Genomic DNA, 17,215 nt, shown 5'->3' with positions numbered 1-17,215 from the left:
CGATCGGCACGCAAGGCGGGCTCCGTGCCCGCCAGGAAGCCCCGAGCGAGCACGGAAACGCCGAGAGCAGGCGGCGGGGGCGGGGCCGCCGCCGCTGGGGTTGCGTGACCTGCCGGCCGGCGGCCGCACGCACTTCGTGCCGGTGGCGGCCTTCTCCAGCCTGGCCGGCCGCCGCCGCCGCGGGGCGGGAGGCGCAGGTGCTGGAGGGCGGCACCCGGTTTCCACTTTTACAACCCCAGCCGGGAGGGGAGTCACGCTATGTTTCTGGGAAAGGGAGTGAGTTCACTGGGGAGGACACAGCGTCTTCTTGTTATCAGAACGTGGGTAACATTCGGTAATAAAACGCGCTCACACAGGATGTATTAGACGAACTGGGAACCAGAGCTGCTTAATCAAAGAGCAATCATTAGGGGAAACTTTACAAAGAAAACTTTAAAGTAAGAGGCAGGGCGCACAGGTGCGATTCATGTGTCAGGCTTACACGGAAGGGAACAGAGCAAGGACGGCGGTTTTGGGAGGCAGTTTTGTCCACTCTGCGCAAAGATGAATAACAGAGTCGGGATTCTGTGCATACTGTTATTCCTCCTCGAAGCGTTCTTTCCAGTGCTTTATTTCAAAATCAGAAGTACCTATTTCCCTGGCATACTGACTGGAGAGACTTCTTTTATGTGGCGACTCAAGAATCCCAAGGGCATTTAGAAAAGAAAAGGCTACAAACATTATAAGAAGCCAGGATCTAAGCTCCTCTTCAAGATCATGAGAAAAAGTGTTTTTCGCTCAGATATCTGGATAAATCAAGTTTGGAGGGCAGAACAAAAATATTAACACCAAAATAGTTTAACACACAAAACCACCCCAGTGGACTAAAAGCTTTCGGCTTATTATCTATTTATTTATAAACTTTGATATGGTGGATCTAAGCTCTTACTTATTTTCCTCTATTACCCTTAGACCAATGGTACCTGGGGACACACGCATTGATTTTTGTTACACAAGTAACATATTATTGAAGAGGGGGATTCTCCCGGGTTAGGATACCTGCTGTAAACTCCTAGGGAACTTTTTCAAAATGCACATATTTACCTCCCAACTTATCTGTGTAAAGAGAGAGCAAGAGTCACTGTTCAATTTTAGAATGTTTTCCCAGCTAACTGATTCTCACGTAAGTGTATTTGGGGATGTTTATTTTGTCTGCCCAGCACTCTGTTTCCTCTGTGACAGAACGGCCCATTTAACTCTTCTAGGCATATAATTAGAAAGGGAAGTTCATCATGTGTGGCCTTGCCTACCTGATCCTTACAATTGGCCAGGAGGCATGTACCTGCTACCTCCTAGCTTCAGCAATTTGGTCAAGGGATTGCTGTATAACTTAAAGTGTGCCAAACAGTCATTTCCTGGCATTTTTCTAACTGGAGGTTGGGAACAGAAGCCTCCTCTTTTCCTCTTGGTGACAAATCTGGACTGTCAGCCACTGCTGTCCTTCCATGTGCAGAGACTGTAGAAGAATGGAACCAACTTTCATTAAGTGGTAAACTCAAAGGGCTGAGATGCCGCATGATTTTTTATAGTTCAAGAATTCATGTCTGAAGTTCTCAAAGCAATTCTGTTTCCTGCTTTCTTGAAGCTTGGTTATTCAGCTCTTCTGTTGATTCTGTGAGGTGCTCTGGTATCCTAATAAAATATACACTTATACAAATAAATAACAGAATATACTTAGAATGCTATTTGAAAATTTTTTTTGGATTTAAAATATTATTTTTAACTTGCTTTTTTTCACAGGACAATCCATTGGGACATTAATTACCAAAGAACCATATCATCATTTCTAAAAGATGCACAACCTTGATATTTGATATATCAATTTATTTCACATTTTGATATTTCCAACTTTTAAACATTAAACAAGACTGTGAGGAACACTAAATGTATGTACTAATAAGAAAGAACTTTACCAGAAGCTTCTGGCAGCCTTCTCTTGGAGCCTGTTTGATCAGAATTGGGTCATAGGCCCATTTCTTTTTCTTTCTTTTCTTTCTTCTTTTCTTTCTTTCCCTTTCTTTCTTTCTTTCTTTCTTCTTTCAAGATTTATGTATTTTAGAGCAAGAGAGCAAGGCAGAAAGCACAAGCCAGGGGAGGGGCAGAGAGAGAGTCTCAAGCTGACTCCCCGTGGAGACAGGAGCCTGACCTGGGACCCTATCCCACCACCACTGAGATCAAGACCTGAGCTGAAACTAAGAGTCTGACGCCCAACAGACTGAGCCACCCAAGTTACCCAATAGGCCCATTTCTTTTTCTTTTTCTTTTTTTAAGATTTTCTTTATTTATTTGACAGAGATAGAGACAGCCAGCGAGAGAGGGAACACAAGCAGGGGAAGTGGCAGAGGAAGAAGCAGGCTCATAGCAGAGGAGCCTGACGTGGGGCTCGATCCCATAACGCCGGGATCACGCCCTGAGCCGAAGGCAGACGCTTAACCGCTGTGCCACCCAAGCGCCCCGATAGGCCCATTTCTGATTTAAATCATTGGTAAAGGGGAAAGGGCTAGCAGAATTGACCTAATCTGAGCTGATTCCTGGAGTTGGGCTGAGTCGTTTGGGTTTGGAGGAGGGGAGGGGGAGAAGGTCTAGATTCCTGAACAAAAGGAAGAAGGGGGCTCAGATGTCCACTAAAATAGTTCTGAACATTTCAAGGTGTTCACAATATATGTATTAATTTTTGACCCTAGAAGCAATGTTTAAGAGTCCTATTGCTCTACACCCTTGCAAACCAGGGCTACTATAAGTATTTTATTTTTTTCATCTGTTTAGTAGATCTGGTAATGCTATTTGATATTTTTTATCAGTAATTCATAAAATATTTTAAGATGATCCACAACTCCTTATTTAATAGAATTAAATCATTCTATTAATAGAAATATAACAAAATGACAGGAAAATTGCTATAGATTCCTATAAATTCCATAGCTACCTAAAATTATAGGTACAGAAACATGAACTTCATCTCTGCAAAGGTAGAATGAAATCACTTCTGCCAATCACTTATCAGAACACATGTGAGTTAGACTCTTACGTGCTTCATTAGAATCTTATGGAAATCTCAGAAATAAGCTATAATTTCATTAAACAAATTGTACAAAAGCTGTTTTTTAAATATATAAGGCAGTTATCAGTTTTCAGTCTGAATTCATTAACATTTATTATAGGCTATATATTGAATGCTAAGTGTTGAAAGAACTAGCAGGGACATGTATTTGAGCATCAAATTCATTACAAGAGTTTTAAGTCAGTGCCATGAGAGCTTAGTTCTTTTTGTTTTTAAATATGTTCATGGAAGTAAATGTATCCTGGGGATGTAATGTACAATATATTGACTATAGTTAATAATACTATATTATATATTTAAAAAGTTGCTATGAATATAGATCTTAAAAGCTCTTGGGGCGCCTGGGTGGCACAGCAGTTAAGCGTCTGCCTTCGGCTCAGGGCGTGATCCCAGCGTTCTGGGATCGAGCCCCACATCAGGCTCCTCTGCTATGAGCCTGCTTCTTCCTTTCCCACTCCCTCTGCTTGTGTTCCCTCTCTCGCTGGCTGTCTCTGTCTCTGTCGAATAAATAAAATCTTAAAAAAAAAAAAAAGCTCTCATCACAAGAAAAAAAGTTTGTAATTATGTGTGGTAATGGATGTTAACTAGACTTATTGTGGTGATTATTTCACAATATATACAAATACTGACTCATTATGTTGTATACCTGGAACTAATATAATGTGATATGTCAATTATATCTCAATAAAAATAAATACACTCATGTAACAAATATCAAACTATATTTGGCACATAGTACACCTTATCAGTAGTGAACAGGCCATAAGAGAATATACTTACAATCCCTAAAGGTTTTGCTGTAGTGCCTGACTTACTTTTAATGTTTGAGAGTAGGCATTTATCACTTAAAGGCTTGATTGGAAATTTTGTTCAATAATTATATTCTCAGGGCTAAAAAGGATTCAGTATAGGATTTATCACTGCACAGATCACAACACATTTGAACTCCTAGAGAGAGATGCTATTTAAACATTGTGACCTTCATTTTATTAGGTACTCAAGTTTATACTGCCCATAGGATGGATTCAAAAATATACAGAGCAAAAACCCACAAATGGTATTTTGTGGCTAAAGCTTCCCTTTTATTTGGAATTAAAAATATACGAAGCAGCTTTACGAAGGAGTCTACAATTTTAAATGCCGATTAGCAGTTAAAAAAACAAAACAGTATTAGGAAAAAAAATCTAATCCACATTTTGGTGAGAATAAAGTGTGCTGAGGTAAGTACAACAAAGCAAGTAGTCACTTGTAGCTGACCTCTTTTTTGAAAACTGGAAGCTGTATCAGAAAAGTTTTGAAAAAAAGTAAGTCTAAGACAATGTTTCCAGAATTCAATACTTTTTGAGTATTTACATATGTTACTAATCCACAGTAGGCTGATGCCTCCTGGGTATTGACTGGCCAGCAGAGTCAACTAACACAATACATGAGGTCCAGGTGCTTCTGCTTATACTTTTCAGTCCAAGTACACTTCAGTACTCATGTGTTGGGCCATGCCCTTAGCCACTTCTTTCATTTGGATAAAAGTAAACAATAAGTAGGATCTGACTGAGTTATGTTTGGAAGGGTTCTCAATAAACGAGACATTGTGTATGAAGTGCCTGGCAAACAGAAAGAGCTCAATAAATGCTAGCTTTTAAAAAATTCTGCAATTGCTTTGGATAGAACCCAGAAATAGCAGTGAAAGCTGTGGTTGCTTCCAACCTGGGAGGCCTGTCTACAACCATTTTATTCAAACTTTTGAGGGAATAGTATGGTACTGTGTTCTGGTTCACAGGATAAAAATAAAGTTGGGCTAACTATAATTTTGCCATGCTCCTTGGTAAAGTTCTGAGCTCACTTTGAAATTAGCAATCTTGGGGAAGACTTCCTGAAATTTTTATCGACTTGCTGACAAAGTACCTATTCTTCCACATGCTTTTTATGGAGGGAGGGAAGGGGGAAATACTCTTACCAAAATGAATGGGATGAATGACAGTGCCCTGATGGATCAATATCTTAGGTAAATTCATAATAGAAACAAAAGTACAGACACTGTGTTCTCATAAATATTACTATTACAACACGAAAGTCTGTAGACATTGTGGAAAGCCCTCGTTTAGTCACTTTACAAGACTTTTCTCCCAAAACTAGGGACTATATTTTTTTCTTTCAGGAGTCATTGACCCACAAGGGAAAACAAATAATTAAGCGTCTCACAGGAGATTAAAAGGAACTTAATTATCACTGGATTACTTTACAAAGTCACAGTAAAAAGTGAAACTTACCTGATTTAAAATTTAAGAACAGAATAACACAAAACTTTATTCAGTATGTTGAATGATAGGAACATTTTAAATTCTACTTCAGCTCCAGTATGGCCAATAATGGGATGAAGAAAAGCAGCGGGAAAACAAAAAAGACAAGGAAAGAAACTCAGAGGGAGAAAGGGAGGGACTGAGATCAACAGAGAGCAAAGAATAAACACACAGAACACTGGGGAAAGGCTTATTGGATTACTTTTTTTTAAAAAGTAACACCCTGTCACGACTCTTCATCTGTGCTGCTGTCTTTCGGGAATAACACCTTTCACTGCTACTTTTTAACAAAAGCTATTCTTCACAATTTATTAACTCTCTTTATCCCTGAAATTCTTACTGGGCCTACTGCTCCCTGTTCAGTAGAACTTTCTCTGATGATAATGTTTCTAGATATGGGCTATCTAATGCCGTGGCAACATGTGACTACTGAGCACTTGTACTGTGGCTATAGTGCAATAAAAGAATCGAAGTTTTTAATTTCATTTTAAGTAAATTAAATAGTCACTTTTGGCTACCTTATTGGACAGTGCAGGTCTAAGGGGCATTACAGTGTGGATATTTATGGTGGGAGGAAAACTGGTCTTGAGAACATATAGACATGACTAAGGACAGATGAAATTAAATCACAGCCTGCATTATAGCCTTTCAGCTATATCTTCTCCCATCCTTAAAGCGTTCCTTTTGCTTATCATATACACAAAGTACTCAATAAATATTATTGCTGATGATCATACTACTAGCCAAACTAGCCTCAGAAGAGTCATCTTGCTTTAGGTGTGCAGTTTCTGTTCCAGATAAGGCACTCAGTGGATCTAGATGAACTGCCTTTTCTGTGCCCCGTGCCTAAACCCCATTATTGAAAACAGTCCTACCTTCATTGTCCCTCAAAGAAACACGGTGAACACGAATAGCTGTTGAAAGTTCTTTGCACTTCTCATAAGTGCTGTACCTGACCACTTCGTTGGCTGTCCTCTACCCCCTTAATCCTGTCTTCAATTCTCTTATTGCTTATCTTTTCCAGATGAATTAAAATGCTCTTTGAGGGGATGGAAACTCAAAGTCGTTGGTAGGCGTTGGGGCAAAAATATCAGCCAGGTTAAGTGTGCAGGGTATATCTATCTCCAAGACTTTGGGGAACAAGGTTTTTTGAGTTTTCAGTACTTCATGCTGTCGTTTTCATTAATAAACAGCGTTCATCACCAGTTTGACTATTGTTTCAGGACTGCTCTGCATCGTTTGATCACCTCTATATTACAGGTTTTAATTCGTTTTCTCTGTATTTATTCAACACTTCATTCGATAGTAACAAGCCTCTTTCTCTGCTAGTGAGCCACAGATGATTTTTCTTCTAAGAGCTGCATTGTCGACCTCATATAATCCTCAAAAAGGAGAGATCGGGACTATTAATGATCACTTGAAAATCACACCAAGGGCTGTCCCTACCTGCGTTAGTCACAGAATCACCCCATTCCGGTATGCTTGTCTCTTAGTAGTAGGTCATTAATAAATACTTGCTTTATGAAGGAAGGAAAGTAAGTCAGGTGGAAAGGTGAGCGGCCTTCTAGAAATAACTTTTGTACTAGGGGGTCTCAAGATACCTTTTGAACAAGCCCTTACATCCCGACTACTTTGGGGTTAGGATGAAAATTTTAACGCCTTTCCAGTTGCCCTCGCTGCAATGCCAACGACCAGAGCTTCCTTTTACTCCCATAACCTCTTTAACAGGCGTCTCTCCTGTTAGCGCTCAAGAACTATAATTGCCCACTGCTGTGTCCGCCTAGCGGGCTCTAGAGCCAGGGATCGGAGGTATAGGGACTTGGGCCTCCACTGGAGGCTGAGTCTCTCTCCAACCCACCTTAAGGCTAGGGGTATTTCTCGCCTCCTCAGCAGCCTCTACAAGTACTCCAGCCCGCTCTCCCCCGCCTTGCCCTTCGCGCCCCTTCCTTCCCTCTCACAGCTCTCTGCGTAAAACAAGCCCTCCCCTCCCAATCCCGTCGTGAGCTTTCCCGCTTCCGCCGGGCGCGTGGGGCCCGGGGCGTGGCGAGGGAGCCCCGCTCTGCGTTGGCGAACGGCGTAGGCCGTGACGTCACCGCGCCCTGACGTCGAGCCGACGTGTAGCATAGTCTCCCGGGAGACCGGGAAAGCCGTTCGCACTTGGAGTCGAGGTCTAGGTGAGACAGTGAATGACTTCCTTGAGCCCCGCGGCCTACGCAGTCCCCCGGGACGCATTTCCGGAGCGGAGGCGTGCTGGCACCGGGGAGACGGCCGGAAAGCTGAGCCGCGGCGCGGCAGCGAGGGAATGTGGCCCCGAGCGTCGCCTCCGCCCCCCTTTGCGGCTCCTGCACAGCTTCCGCGAGCCCGCTCGGCCCAGGCGTCCTCTACTCTCCCCAAAAGCGCCGCTCGACCTCCTCCCCGCACCCTCCTCCCTCCTCCCGCCAAGGCAGGTCCCGGGGGAACGGGGTTAGAAAGGGACAGGTTTCAAAACCCTCCCAGCAGTTTTGGCTGGCCTTGCAGTTGATTTCTATTGGGAAAATCCCGCCGCTTTAGGAATGTCTTGGAACGTGAACTCCGTTTCACCTGACCCTGACCTGCTCATTTGCGGGTGATTCACACCAGGGGAAGGGTGTGTTTATGGAAGGGCCTGAAAGCTGAACGTGAGTTAATGGCCCAACGTGCGTGACACTGCTGTGAGGAAGGGAATCGGAAGTGAACAACCTAGGACGTTTCTGTGTTTTTTCGACATCTTCTTCGTGATTCCGTTAAGAGAGCAGGTTCACAAATACTTAGTAGCTACTGCCAGTTTCACCGCACCACTTGCTCAAGGGCAGTCTACTTGTATGTAATGTGAAAGAATAAAAGAAAACTGATTTGATAAAACATGCAAAATAATGTAAGAGTGAAGTAATAATTTAAAAAATTGCCATGTTGCCAAAGGTGAAAGAGACCTTTCCCTCACCCTTTCTTGAGAAACTGTATTTGTGTTTCCTCTGTTCCTTTAGTACGTAGGCAAATCTTTTTAAAGACCCAGAATGTTTTTCTTGAGGACATGAGAGCCATTTCTTTAAAATGTAAACATCAAGGAAGCTGTCTCCCTGTCTACTTGGGAGTTTCGCCTAGGCTCCTTACTTTAGTACCAAGGGATCTGTCATAGAGATTTGTATTCCTTAGAACAATCCTAATTAGCGCAGATAGCTACTGCAATTACTAGGTGAATAGAAAACGAACTACGAAATTGTAGGACAGACTGTATAGAGGATGAGTTAGCATTTCTCTTGAGAAGATGTATGTAATGGGTTGTATCTATATAGCTGTGTAAAAAAGTGGGATTTCTTTCTGTCTTTGTAGTCTGGTTAGCAGATTGGCTCTGATGTGCATCACAGTCTAGTTAAATGCTTATTCAATAATAAGATTGTTTTCTGCATTGTGGAGAGATTTTCTGTGTTGGCGGTATTTAATTTTTAATTTTTCTTCAATAATCAGAACCTGTCAAATTTCCCCACTTACTGTAATAAGGACACAAAGTTGGAATAGCTCTACAGATAAAGGAGGTACTAAACAAAAACTTCCACTGGTCCCTTGTTTATACTGTCACTAGATCCATGCTCTCAAATAATCTTATGGGTGGAATTTAAAAAGGAGATTTAGTTGGTAATTTTAGGAAAAATTCTACTCCCACCAGAGTTTAATTAAGATGATGCCATCTTATTTTACTGATGGTGAGTCCATTGTAAAATGACAGGAGAGAGAATAATGAGCCTTCTGTGAATAATGAGTTCTTGGCACAAGAGAGACAGTCTGCCAAACGTCAGATTATTAGGTACTTGGCTATGTGGGCCTATGTTAGCTATGTCAGTTAACTTTACTCCCATAGTTAACTCCAGTTAACTTTACCACACACACACACACACACACACACACACACACACACACACATTACCTATGGGAAGGTATGGGAAGACAGCTCATTAGTTATTTGTTTTAAACAGCATCTCATTAAAACAGCAGGCTTTGTGTTAACACAGGGGATGGGGAATTTTCTTTCCACCAGTGGTTGCACAATTAAGAAAAAAATACTTCCACTACAGAAATTTTTATCAACTATAATTTCCCTAACACCTTGCCGTGGCCGATGTTGCCATCTCTGATAGAGTACTATGCCTCCAGTCTATCTTTGTGTCAAAATCCTGCTCTGATCAAAAGCACACAGCCTCAGGGAGCCTTCCTAGTTCCCCATTCCCACCGGAAAGATAAGACATTTTTCTTTCCTGAACTCCTAAGTTGTTTCTTGTCTACCACTCTTGGCCCTCAGAGTTTCTTCCTTGCTATGGGATTGTGCCTGTATCATCTTACTCTGCTGCCCCCTTTCTCCTCCTCACTCTTTAGATGTATATATGAACATTTCTCATGAAACTGGACTGTGTATTCTTTCTCCATATTTGGGAAAGATTTAAAAAAAAAGAACCGAAAATACTTCCTCCATTCATCTTATGTAGTTATATGAAAGTAGTGATAGAATTTTATGTTGAATTGTTTTATTAGAAAATGAAAATCTATTGAAGTAAAATGCATAAAATTATGGAAATGTTCATCTTAAGTCAGATGAACACTTCTCATGCTTTGATGACTCTTCGGTGCCTGCATATGATATTTAATTTGATAACTTTTTTTTTATACTTCATCCTTTAAATCAGCATTCATGTCACAATTGTTTTTCTTATCTGCTGAACTAAAGTACTATATTTAGATATTTTTCTGTTAACTTTTTAGACCCCCCCCTTTTTTAAGAAAACTGAAATAAATGGGCCTCTTTAAAATTTTAAGTGACACTTATTCTGTATTTGCAAAACAAATCGTTAGTAATAAACCACAACAGAAATTACGATTAGACTATAAAGTTATAAGGAAATAAAATGTTTCTAACTCAGTTATCTATTATCTTTCCTGTTCTACTGGCCTAGTAGCTAACAGAGGAAAGCCCAGTTTGTTGTACCTTTTAACACTGAGTTGATGAAATAACTGTCAAAAGTTATCACCATTCATCTCTGACTAGTCCCAAGATTTTATATCTTTTTAACTTGAATTTTATTCATGTTATTTCAATTCTGACTATTGCTATCAATGTTTTTAGATTATTTTACTTCAGAACTCATATTTTTGGAAATTATGGATCGTCACATCCCCATGCATGCATTACCTGAAGAAATCCAAAAGGTATGATAATATATTGTTATTACAGCATAACATTAAGAACATTTTAAGGTAGATAGTTATAAAACCTGGGGGAATGATTTCAGAGGTTTTACATTTATTTTAGTTAGGGCATCTGCAATGAATTGATGAAGTGGTAAGAGGAGTAACCGTAATGACCAGATTGTAGAATTCAATTCAGTGCAAAGAATGTTTAACCTGTGAATGAAGACATCTTTAATTCCAGCACAGTATTTGACCAGGTATTTGTGGAGCTTTTGTGACAAGAGGGCCTCAGGAATGTCCAAATACTATATTTAAATATTTTCTAGCAGCTTTTCAGGAGAAAAAACACTTGTTTAAAAAAATGGAAATACATGGGCCTGTTTAAAATTTTAAGTGAACCTTATTCTGCATTCGCAAAACCGATAATCAGTAGTAAACCACTATAGAGACTACAATTAGTTTGTAACTTTTTGTGATGCTAAATGTTTGTGTCTCTCTCCATATAAAGATCTATTTCACTTTCACCTTAATTTTTGCCACTTATCATGTACCAGGCACTATTTTAAAACCTTTCATATATATCAGCTCATTGAATCTGGTTAACAATCAGTTTTTCTTTACAGTTTCTATCCTGCTCTCCTCCCTGTGAGTTCATATCTGTCCTCAGGCAGAAGCATTTATCCTATATTTAGTTTGGCAATGCATGCATTGTTAACACTTTAATTTTTAAAATATCTCTTTGAAACTGATTGACAAATTGTGTATTGAAACCTCAAACATTAACTGTCATTAATCATTGAGGTTTCTCAGTAAGTCTACAGTCAACTCTTAATTAACCACCAATCCGTTACTTTTTAATTAAAAATTGCAGTCATCCCTCAGATATGCTTTTATCCTTTGTGCACATTGCTTTGGGCTGCCTGTTAGCATTAATCATTCCATTGATTTAACTTGATGCTTAATGTTACTGCATGGCCTTCAGATTTATGTAAAATGCAACCTAGCAGGAACTGGAAGGGAAAAGACTCAGAAAAAAGACCTTTTAAACCATTGCATTTAATTTGCTTCACCTTTTAAGTCACATGTAAGAGATATTAAGCACAGAGAGAGAGCTTAGCTATGCTATATTTATCTGAGAAATGGTGCTTACGTATGTTTGAAGACATGGTATATCCTTTCTCTCTCACTCAACTGAGTTCCTTCCGTTTACTAGGCTGGTATGGTAGAAATTAAGAGAAACAGAACAAAACAGTCTGAAAGAAACAATACCCATGCTTCAGATCCCAAGGAAGAGGATATATAATGACATGAAAAAATAACTCTAAAAGACAGCTTATGATTTAAATATCATAAAGTAGTATCTTCCTTGAGAGTGGAGAGGCGGGGGGAGGAATTCCTGATATTGGGATGGTCAACCAGGGAGCTTTATGTGGGCGATAGAACTGGAATTAACCCTCGAAGGCTGAGTATTTCTGTAGGCAGATGGGGAATAGGGCATCCTAGGCCAAAGTAACAGAAGCTTACTGGTGAGAAAAAGCTGGCCAAGTTAGAGAATGTTTAGCCATGTAAATGTTTTGAATACATGAAAGAGTATGTATTTATTTTGACAATATTGTTATGAGAGTTGCAGAATGATTTTCTCTCATGTTTAAGGTACTATATAAGTAAATTGTTTAAAAATGATAAAATCAAACCTTTCATAAATCTACAGTTAACATTCTTAAGACAGGAATGGCAGGCAGCTGTCCATACAGTGCAGAGAGGGGACATCAGGAGAAACTCAGCTGCCTAAGGCCCTGGACAGTTATGCTGATTTTAGCCCTTGTCCTGCTGAATGTTTAGAATGTAAAGTGCAGCTCTGCACTTTTTCAGACCTAAGTTAGATACATTTATACCACAAATATTTATCAAGTGCCTATTATGTGCTAGACACTGGTTCTGTATACTTGATTATAAAGCAAGGAAAATGTGCACATGTAGTCACAGCCTATTAAGCACAGTCTAAGAATAAGTCAGTTATTTGTTTTCCACAACTTCTTATCTACCTTTAATTCATCTAGATTGTCCATAATGTAACTTGTTAAATTGCTTACTGATCTATTTAGATAGAACCATTTCATTATTTTTTTTCAGTTTTTATATTTTTTAATTCCAGTACAGTTAACATACAGTGTTATATTATTTTTAGGTATACATTTTAGTGATTCAACAATTCTAGAACCATTTCATTATTAATATGAAGAAACCAAATCATCTTTTCCACCATGGCGTTGAAATTGTGCTTTTATCTGTTATTAAAGATAAAAGAAATGTTTATCTTTATTAGCTAAACAAGTACATCAAGTGTGTGGATCAGTATGTGGTGACAGGTTTTTCAAAGGTGGTTTTTTTTTTTTTTTTTAATTGTTCTGTTAACTTCTTGTGTTAGTTTTTATGCTGGTTCTTCTTCCTAGAGAAGCCCCTGCTGTGTTTCCTTTTTATTTTTTTTTCTGTGTGTAGGCAAGGAAGGTTAGTGTACAAATTAGGAAAGAAAAGGTGAACCTTTTCTATTTCTTTCTTTCTGTACTTTTGCTATATGATCTGGAAACAGACGGTCAATAAATCCCATGAAAGATACATGATAAAGAATGTGAAAATGTACTATACTGTTCCATTAATAGCAAAATAGGTAGTAATTGAAAGAGTTGCAAGGAAAAGTAAAGGTAGTGGGACAGGTGTGGAGAAGAATGCTGATGACAACCAGCTACAGTTAGAGAATCCATTTCCTGATCGGAAGCCTACAATTGTTAAATTAACTCCCCCGATCTCATTTTCTTAGGAAATCTTAGAGAAGAAAGAATAAAATAATCTTTTGACTCCCATTCCTAACTCTTTTTGCTTTTTTTTTTTTTTTAAAGATTTTATTTATTTATTTGACAGAGAGAGACAGCCAGCGAGAGAGGGAACACAAGCAGGGGGAGTGGGAGAGGAAGAAGCAGGCTCCCAGCGGAGAGCAGGGAGCCCGATGTGGGGCTTGATCCCAGAACGCTGGGATCACACCCTGAGCTGAAGGCAGACGCTTAACGACTGAGCCACCCAGGTGCCCCCTCTTTTTGCTTTTTATCACAATTTTTGACTGAGCATAAAACACACCTCAGACATCCATATCCCTAAGTGGCAGAAAATGTAAAACAGGCCCATGGGCTGGACAGCAGGACCACACTGTCCCCTTTGTCTTTTGCTAGACTACAGTTCACTTCTGAATGTTCTTAGACCATATCCCTAAATCTACTCTCTCTAGACTGAGCTAACCCCCATCTGTCTCTGGCCTCCAAAATCCAACAGCTTTGCTAGAACTTTCATCCAGCATTCTGAGAGCAGAATGCACTTGGTCTAAGTTTAGAATTGCCACATTTTAAAACTAAAACAATACTTACAGATCAGCAAAGTAATAATTCTTTATTTATTCCCTTTTTGAATGTCAACTGATGTTAGAGACATGTGGGCTTTTGTTTTTAGAAAAAGAAGCAACGAACAACTTTCCTTTTGCTGTTTTCGTTAGAGGACATATGCAGAAGTCAAAATAACTCCAACAAACTAATGGAGAAATTAGTTCTTTTGCAAAAGTAAAACTGATCTCCTGTTTTTTAAAACGGTGACAAAATGAACACTTGTAGTAGGATTTTAGCTTCAGGAGATATTTATTACCACAGAACACAAAGTAAAATAAAGAGACCAGAGTTGTTTATTTTACAAAACAGAAGTGGTGGTGCAAGGGCTGGAGAGCACTCTGTTCTTTCTGGGATAACAATCCCTTTCCCTAGCAGTAACAGCTCATTTTGTCCTGTTTCAGTAAAGTAATTTTGGTTCTTTGGAACTTTGAAATTTATTCAGAATAACAGTTTTATATTTCCAAGCACAGATTGTCATTGCCAGAAAAAATAAACGTAATTTTCCAGGTCATTTTGGGCCACTGTGGCTAGGGTCAGATTTTGTGTTGAGTTAAAGTAGAGGAAAAAGAAAGAGAATACAGTCATAGAAATGTTAGCACTAGCATCCTGGAAAAGTGATATTCGTATGTGGGTGTGAATATGTGTGCTGTGATTTTAAGCAATTGTAGTTTTAAAATCTAATGACAAAAGAAATAGGAAGCAATGTAATTTTTCGAGAGACTTTTCAGTTAATAGTGTGAACCCAAGATAGTTCATTAGGAAAAACGTTTTTTTTTTTTTTTTAATGTTACTATGAATCTTGAAAAATCTGCGTTTGTCAATTTGTAGCCCAAAATACCTTTTTATTTTTTTTAAGTCCAAAATACTTTTGTTGGCTGACTGCAGAGGGTCATAGAGTCTAAGGTGAGGTTTCCCAGTGGAAAAATAAGTATTGGAGGAAATGCATGCTGGAAGTGTATTTATGTAAACATGAGTGTGTCGTGTATAATTTACCTGTGAAGCCAACATTTCTTAAAATTGCTCAATAAAATTTCTTTATGGGTTAATCTCTGTATTTCAGTCCCAGATTGATTTATTTTTACTTTTATTATTTTAAAAGTAAGATTCTTTTTTTTTTTTTTTTTAAAGATTTATTTATTTATTTATTCGACAGAGATAGAGACAGCCAGCGAGAGAGGGAACACAAACAGGGGGAGTGGGAGAGGAAGAAGCAGGCTCATAGCGGAGGAGCCTGATGTGGGGCTCGATCCCAGAACGCCGGGATCACGCCCTGAGCCGAAGGCAGACGCTTAACTGCTGTGCCACCCAGGCGCCCCTTAAAAGTAAGATTCTTATTTTGAGATCATTGTAGATTCACTTGCAGTTGCAAGAAATGATACTAAGAGATGCCAGCTTCTTCTTCCCCAGCTTCCCCTTCTTTCCCCAGTTTCCCCCAGTGGTAATATCTGGCAAAACTGTACAGCAGTCTCACAACCAGTATATTGACGTCAATATAGTCAGGATGTAGAACAGTTCTGTCACAACAAGGGGTCCTCACGTTGTCCTCCTATAGCCACATTCACCTCAACCTACCTCTTCACATACCTCCACTACCCCACCTCCCACCCCTAATTCATAACCACTGGGAACCATCGATCTCCAATAATTGTCATTTCAAGAGTGTTATCTAAATGGAATCAAGAAACATGTAACTTTTTGGGATTAGTTTTTTTCATTCAGTGTGGTTCTCTGGAGCTTTATTCAGGTTGTTGCACGTATCAGTAGTTTATTCCTTACTGTTGCTGAGAGGTATTCCAGGGTATGAAGGTACTACAGTTTAGCCTGTTGAAGGACATCTGGGTTTTTTCCAGTTTTTGGCTCTTATGTATAAAGCTGTAAATATTCGTGTGTATGCTTTTATGGGAACATATGTTTTCATTTTCCTGGGATAAATGCCCAAGAGTGCAATTGCTAGGTTGTACAGTAGTTTCATTGCATGTTTAGTTTTTTAAGACACTGTCAGACTTTTCCAGAGGTCTGTCCCATTTTATATTCTCACCAGCAATGTATGAGTGAGCCACATTTTCTACATTTTACCACAATTTTATGTCATTAGTGTTTATGTTAGCTTTTCTGATAGGTATATAGTGATATCTCATTGTGGTTTTAACTTGCATTTTGCTAATGGCTAATGATGACTATCTTTTCATGTGCTTATTTGGCAGCTATTTATCTTCTTAGGTGAAGCCTCTCTTCATGTCTTTTGATCATGTGTCTTCTAATTGGATTTTTTGTAAACTATTGAGTTCTGAGAGTTCTTTGTGTGATCTAGATAATAGTCCTTTGTCAGATATGTGATTTGTAAATATTTTTTCCCCAGTCTATAGCTTGTCTTTTTATCCTCTTCACAGGGTCTTTTGCAGAGCAAAAGTTTCAAATTTTGATGAAATCCAACTTACCAGTTTTTCCATTTATGGATCATGCTTTTTGTATCAAGTATAAGAACTCTTTGCCTAGAAAATCCTGAAGATTTTCTCCTAGGTTTTTTTTTCTCCTAAAATCATATTTTTATATTTTACATGTAGGTCCGTAATCATTTTGAGTTAATTTTTGTATCGGGTATGAGTTTAGTATAAGATCCTCCCTCCCTCCCTCTTTCCTTCCTTCCCTTCTTTCTTTCTACCTATGGGTATCCGATTGTTCCATCACAATTTGTTGAAAAGGTTCTTTCCTTCACTGAGTTGTTTTTGGACCATTGCAAAAAATCAGTTTGACATATTTATGCGGATCTATTTCTGAGTTTGCTATTCTGTTCCATTGATCTATGTGTCTGTCCCTCTGTTAATACCACACAGTCTTGATTACTGTAGCAGTATAGTATGTCTTGAAATCAGGTAAAATGATTCTTTCCACTTTATTTTTTCAAGATTGTTTTAGCTCTTCTAGTTCCTTTGCCTTTCCATATAGATTTGAGAACAATTCTGTCTATATCTTTAAAAACATTTTGCTGAAATTTTAATAAGAATTATATTAAACCTATATACATATAAATTTGTGGACAATTTCTATTTTTAAAATTTTGAGTCTTCAGGATGTTTTTCTGTATATTTGGATCTTCTTTGATTTTTATCATCAGCATTTTATAGTTTTTAGCATATAAGTACTGTACATGTTTTGTTAGATTTACGCCTAAGTATTTCATTTTTTTTGAG

At 38.8% G+C, this 17,215-nt stretch overlaps 1 protein-coding gene across 1 annotated transcript in view; it reads left to right on the top strand.

Moving 5' to 3' along the window:
* The first annotated feature begins 7,488 nt into the window (after positions 1-7,488).
* LEKR1 (leucine, glutamate and lysine rich 1) overlaps positions 7,489-17,215 on the top strand; it is a 169,509-nt gene continuing 159,782 nt past the window's right edge. Inside the window, exons 1-2 of the mRNA XM_008706784.2 lie at positions 7,489-7,571; positions 10,529-10,611. Coding sequence (XP_008705006.1) covers positions 10,564-10,611 — 48 coding nt within the window. The 5' untranslated portion in view covers positions 7,489-7,571; positions 10,529-10,563. The remainder of the gene's footprint in view (positions 7,572-10,528; positions 10,612-17,215) is intronic.

This window comes from Ursus maritimus, unplaced genomic scaffold (assembly GCF_017311325.1).
Source record: "Ursus maritimus isolate PB19 unplaced genomic scaffold, ASM1731132v1 scaffold_20, whole genome shotgun sequence".
NCBI lineage: Eukaryota > Metazoa > Chordata > Mammalia > Carnivora > Ursidae > Ursus > Ursus maritimus.
This window is presented reverse-complemented; position numbering and strand designations above follow the sequence as displayed.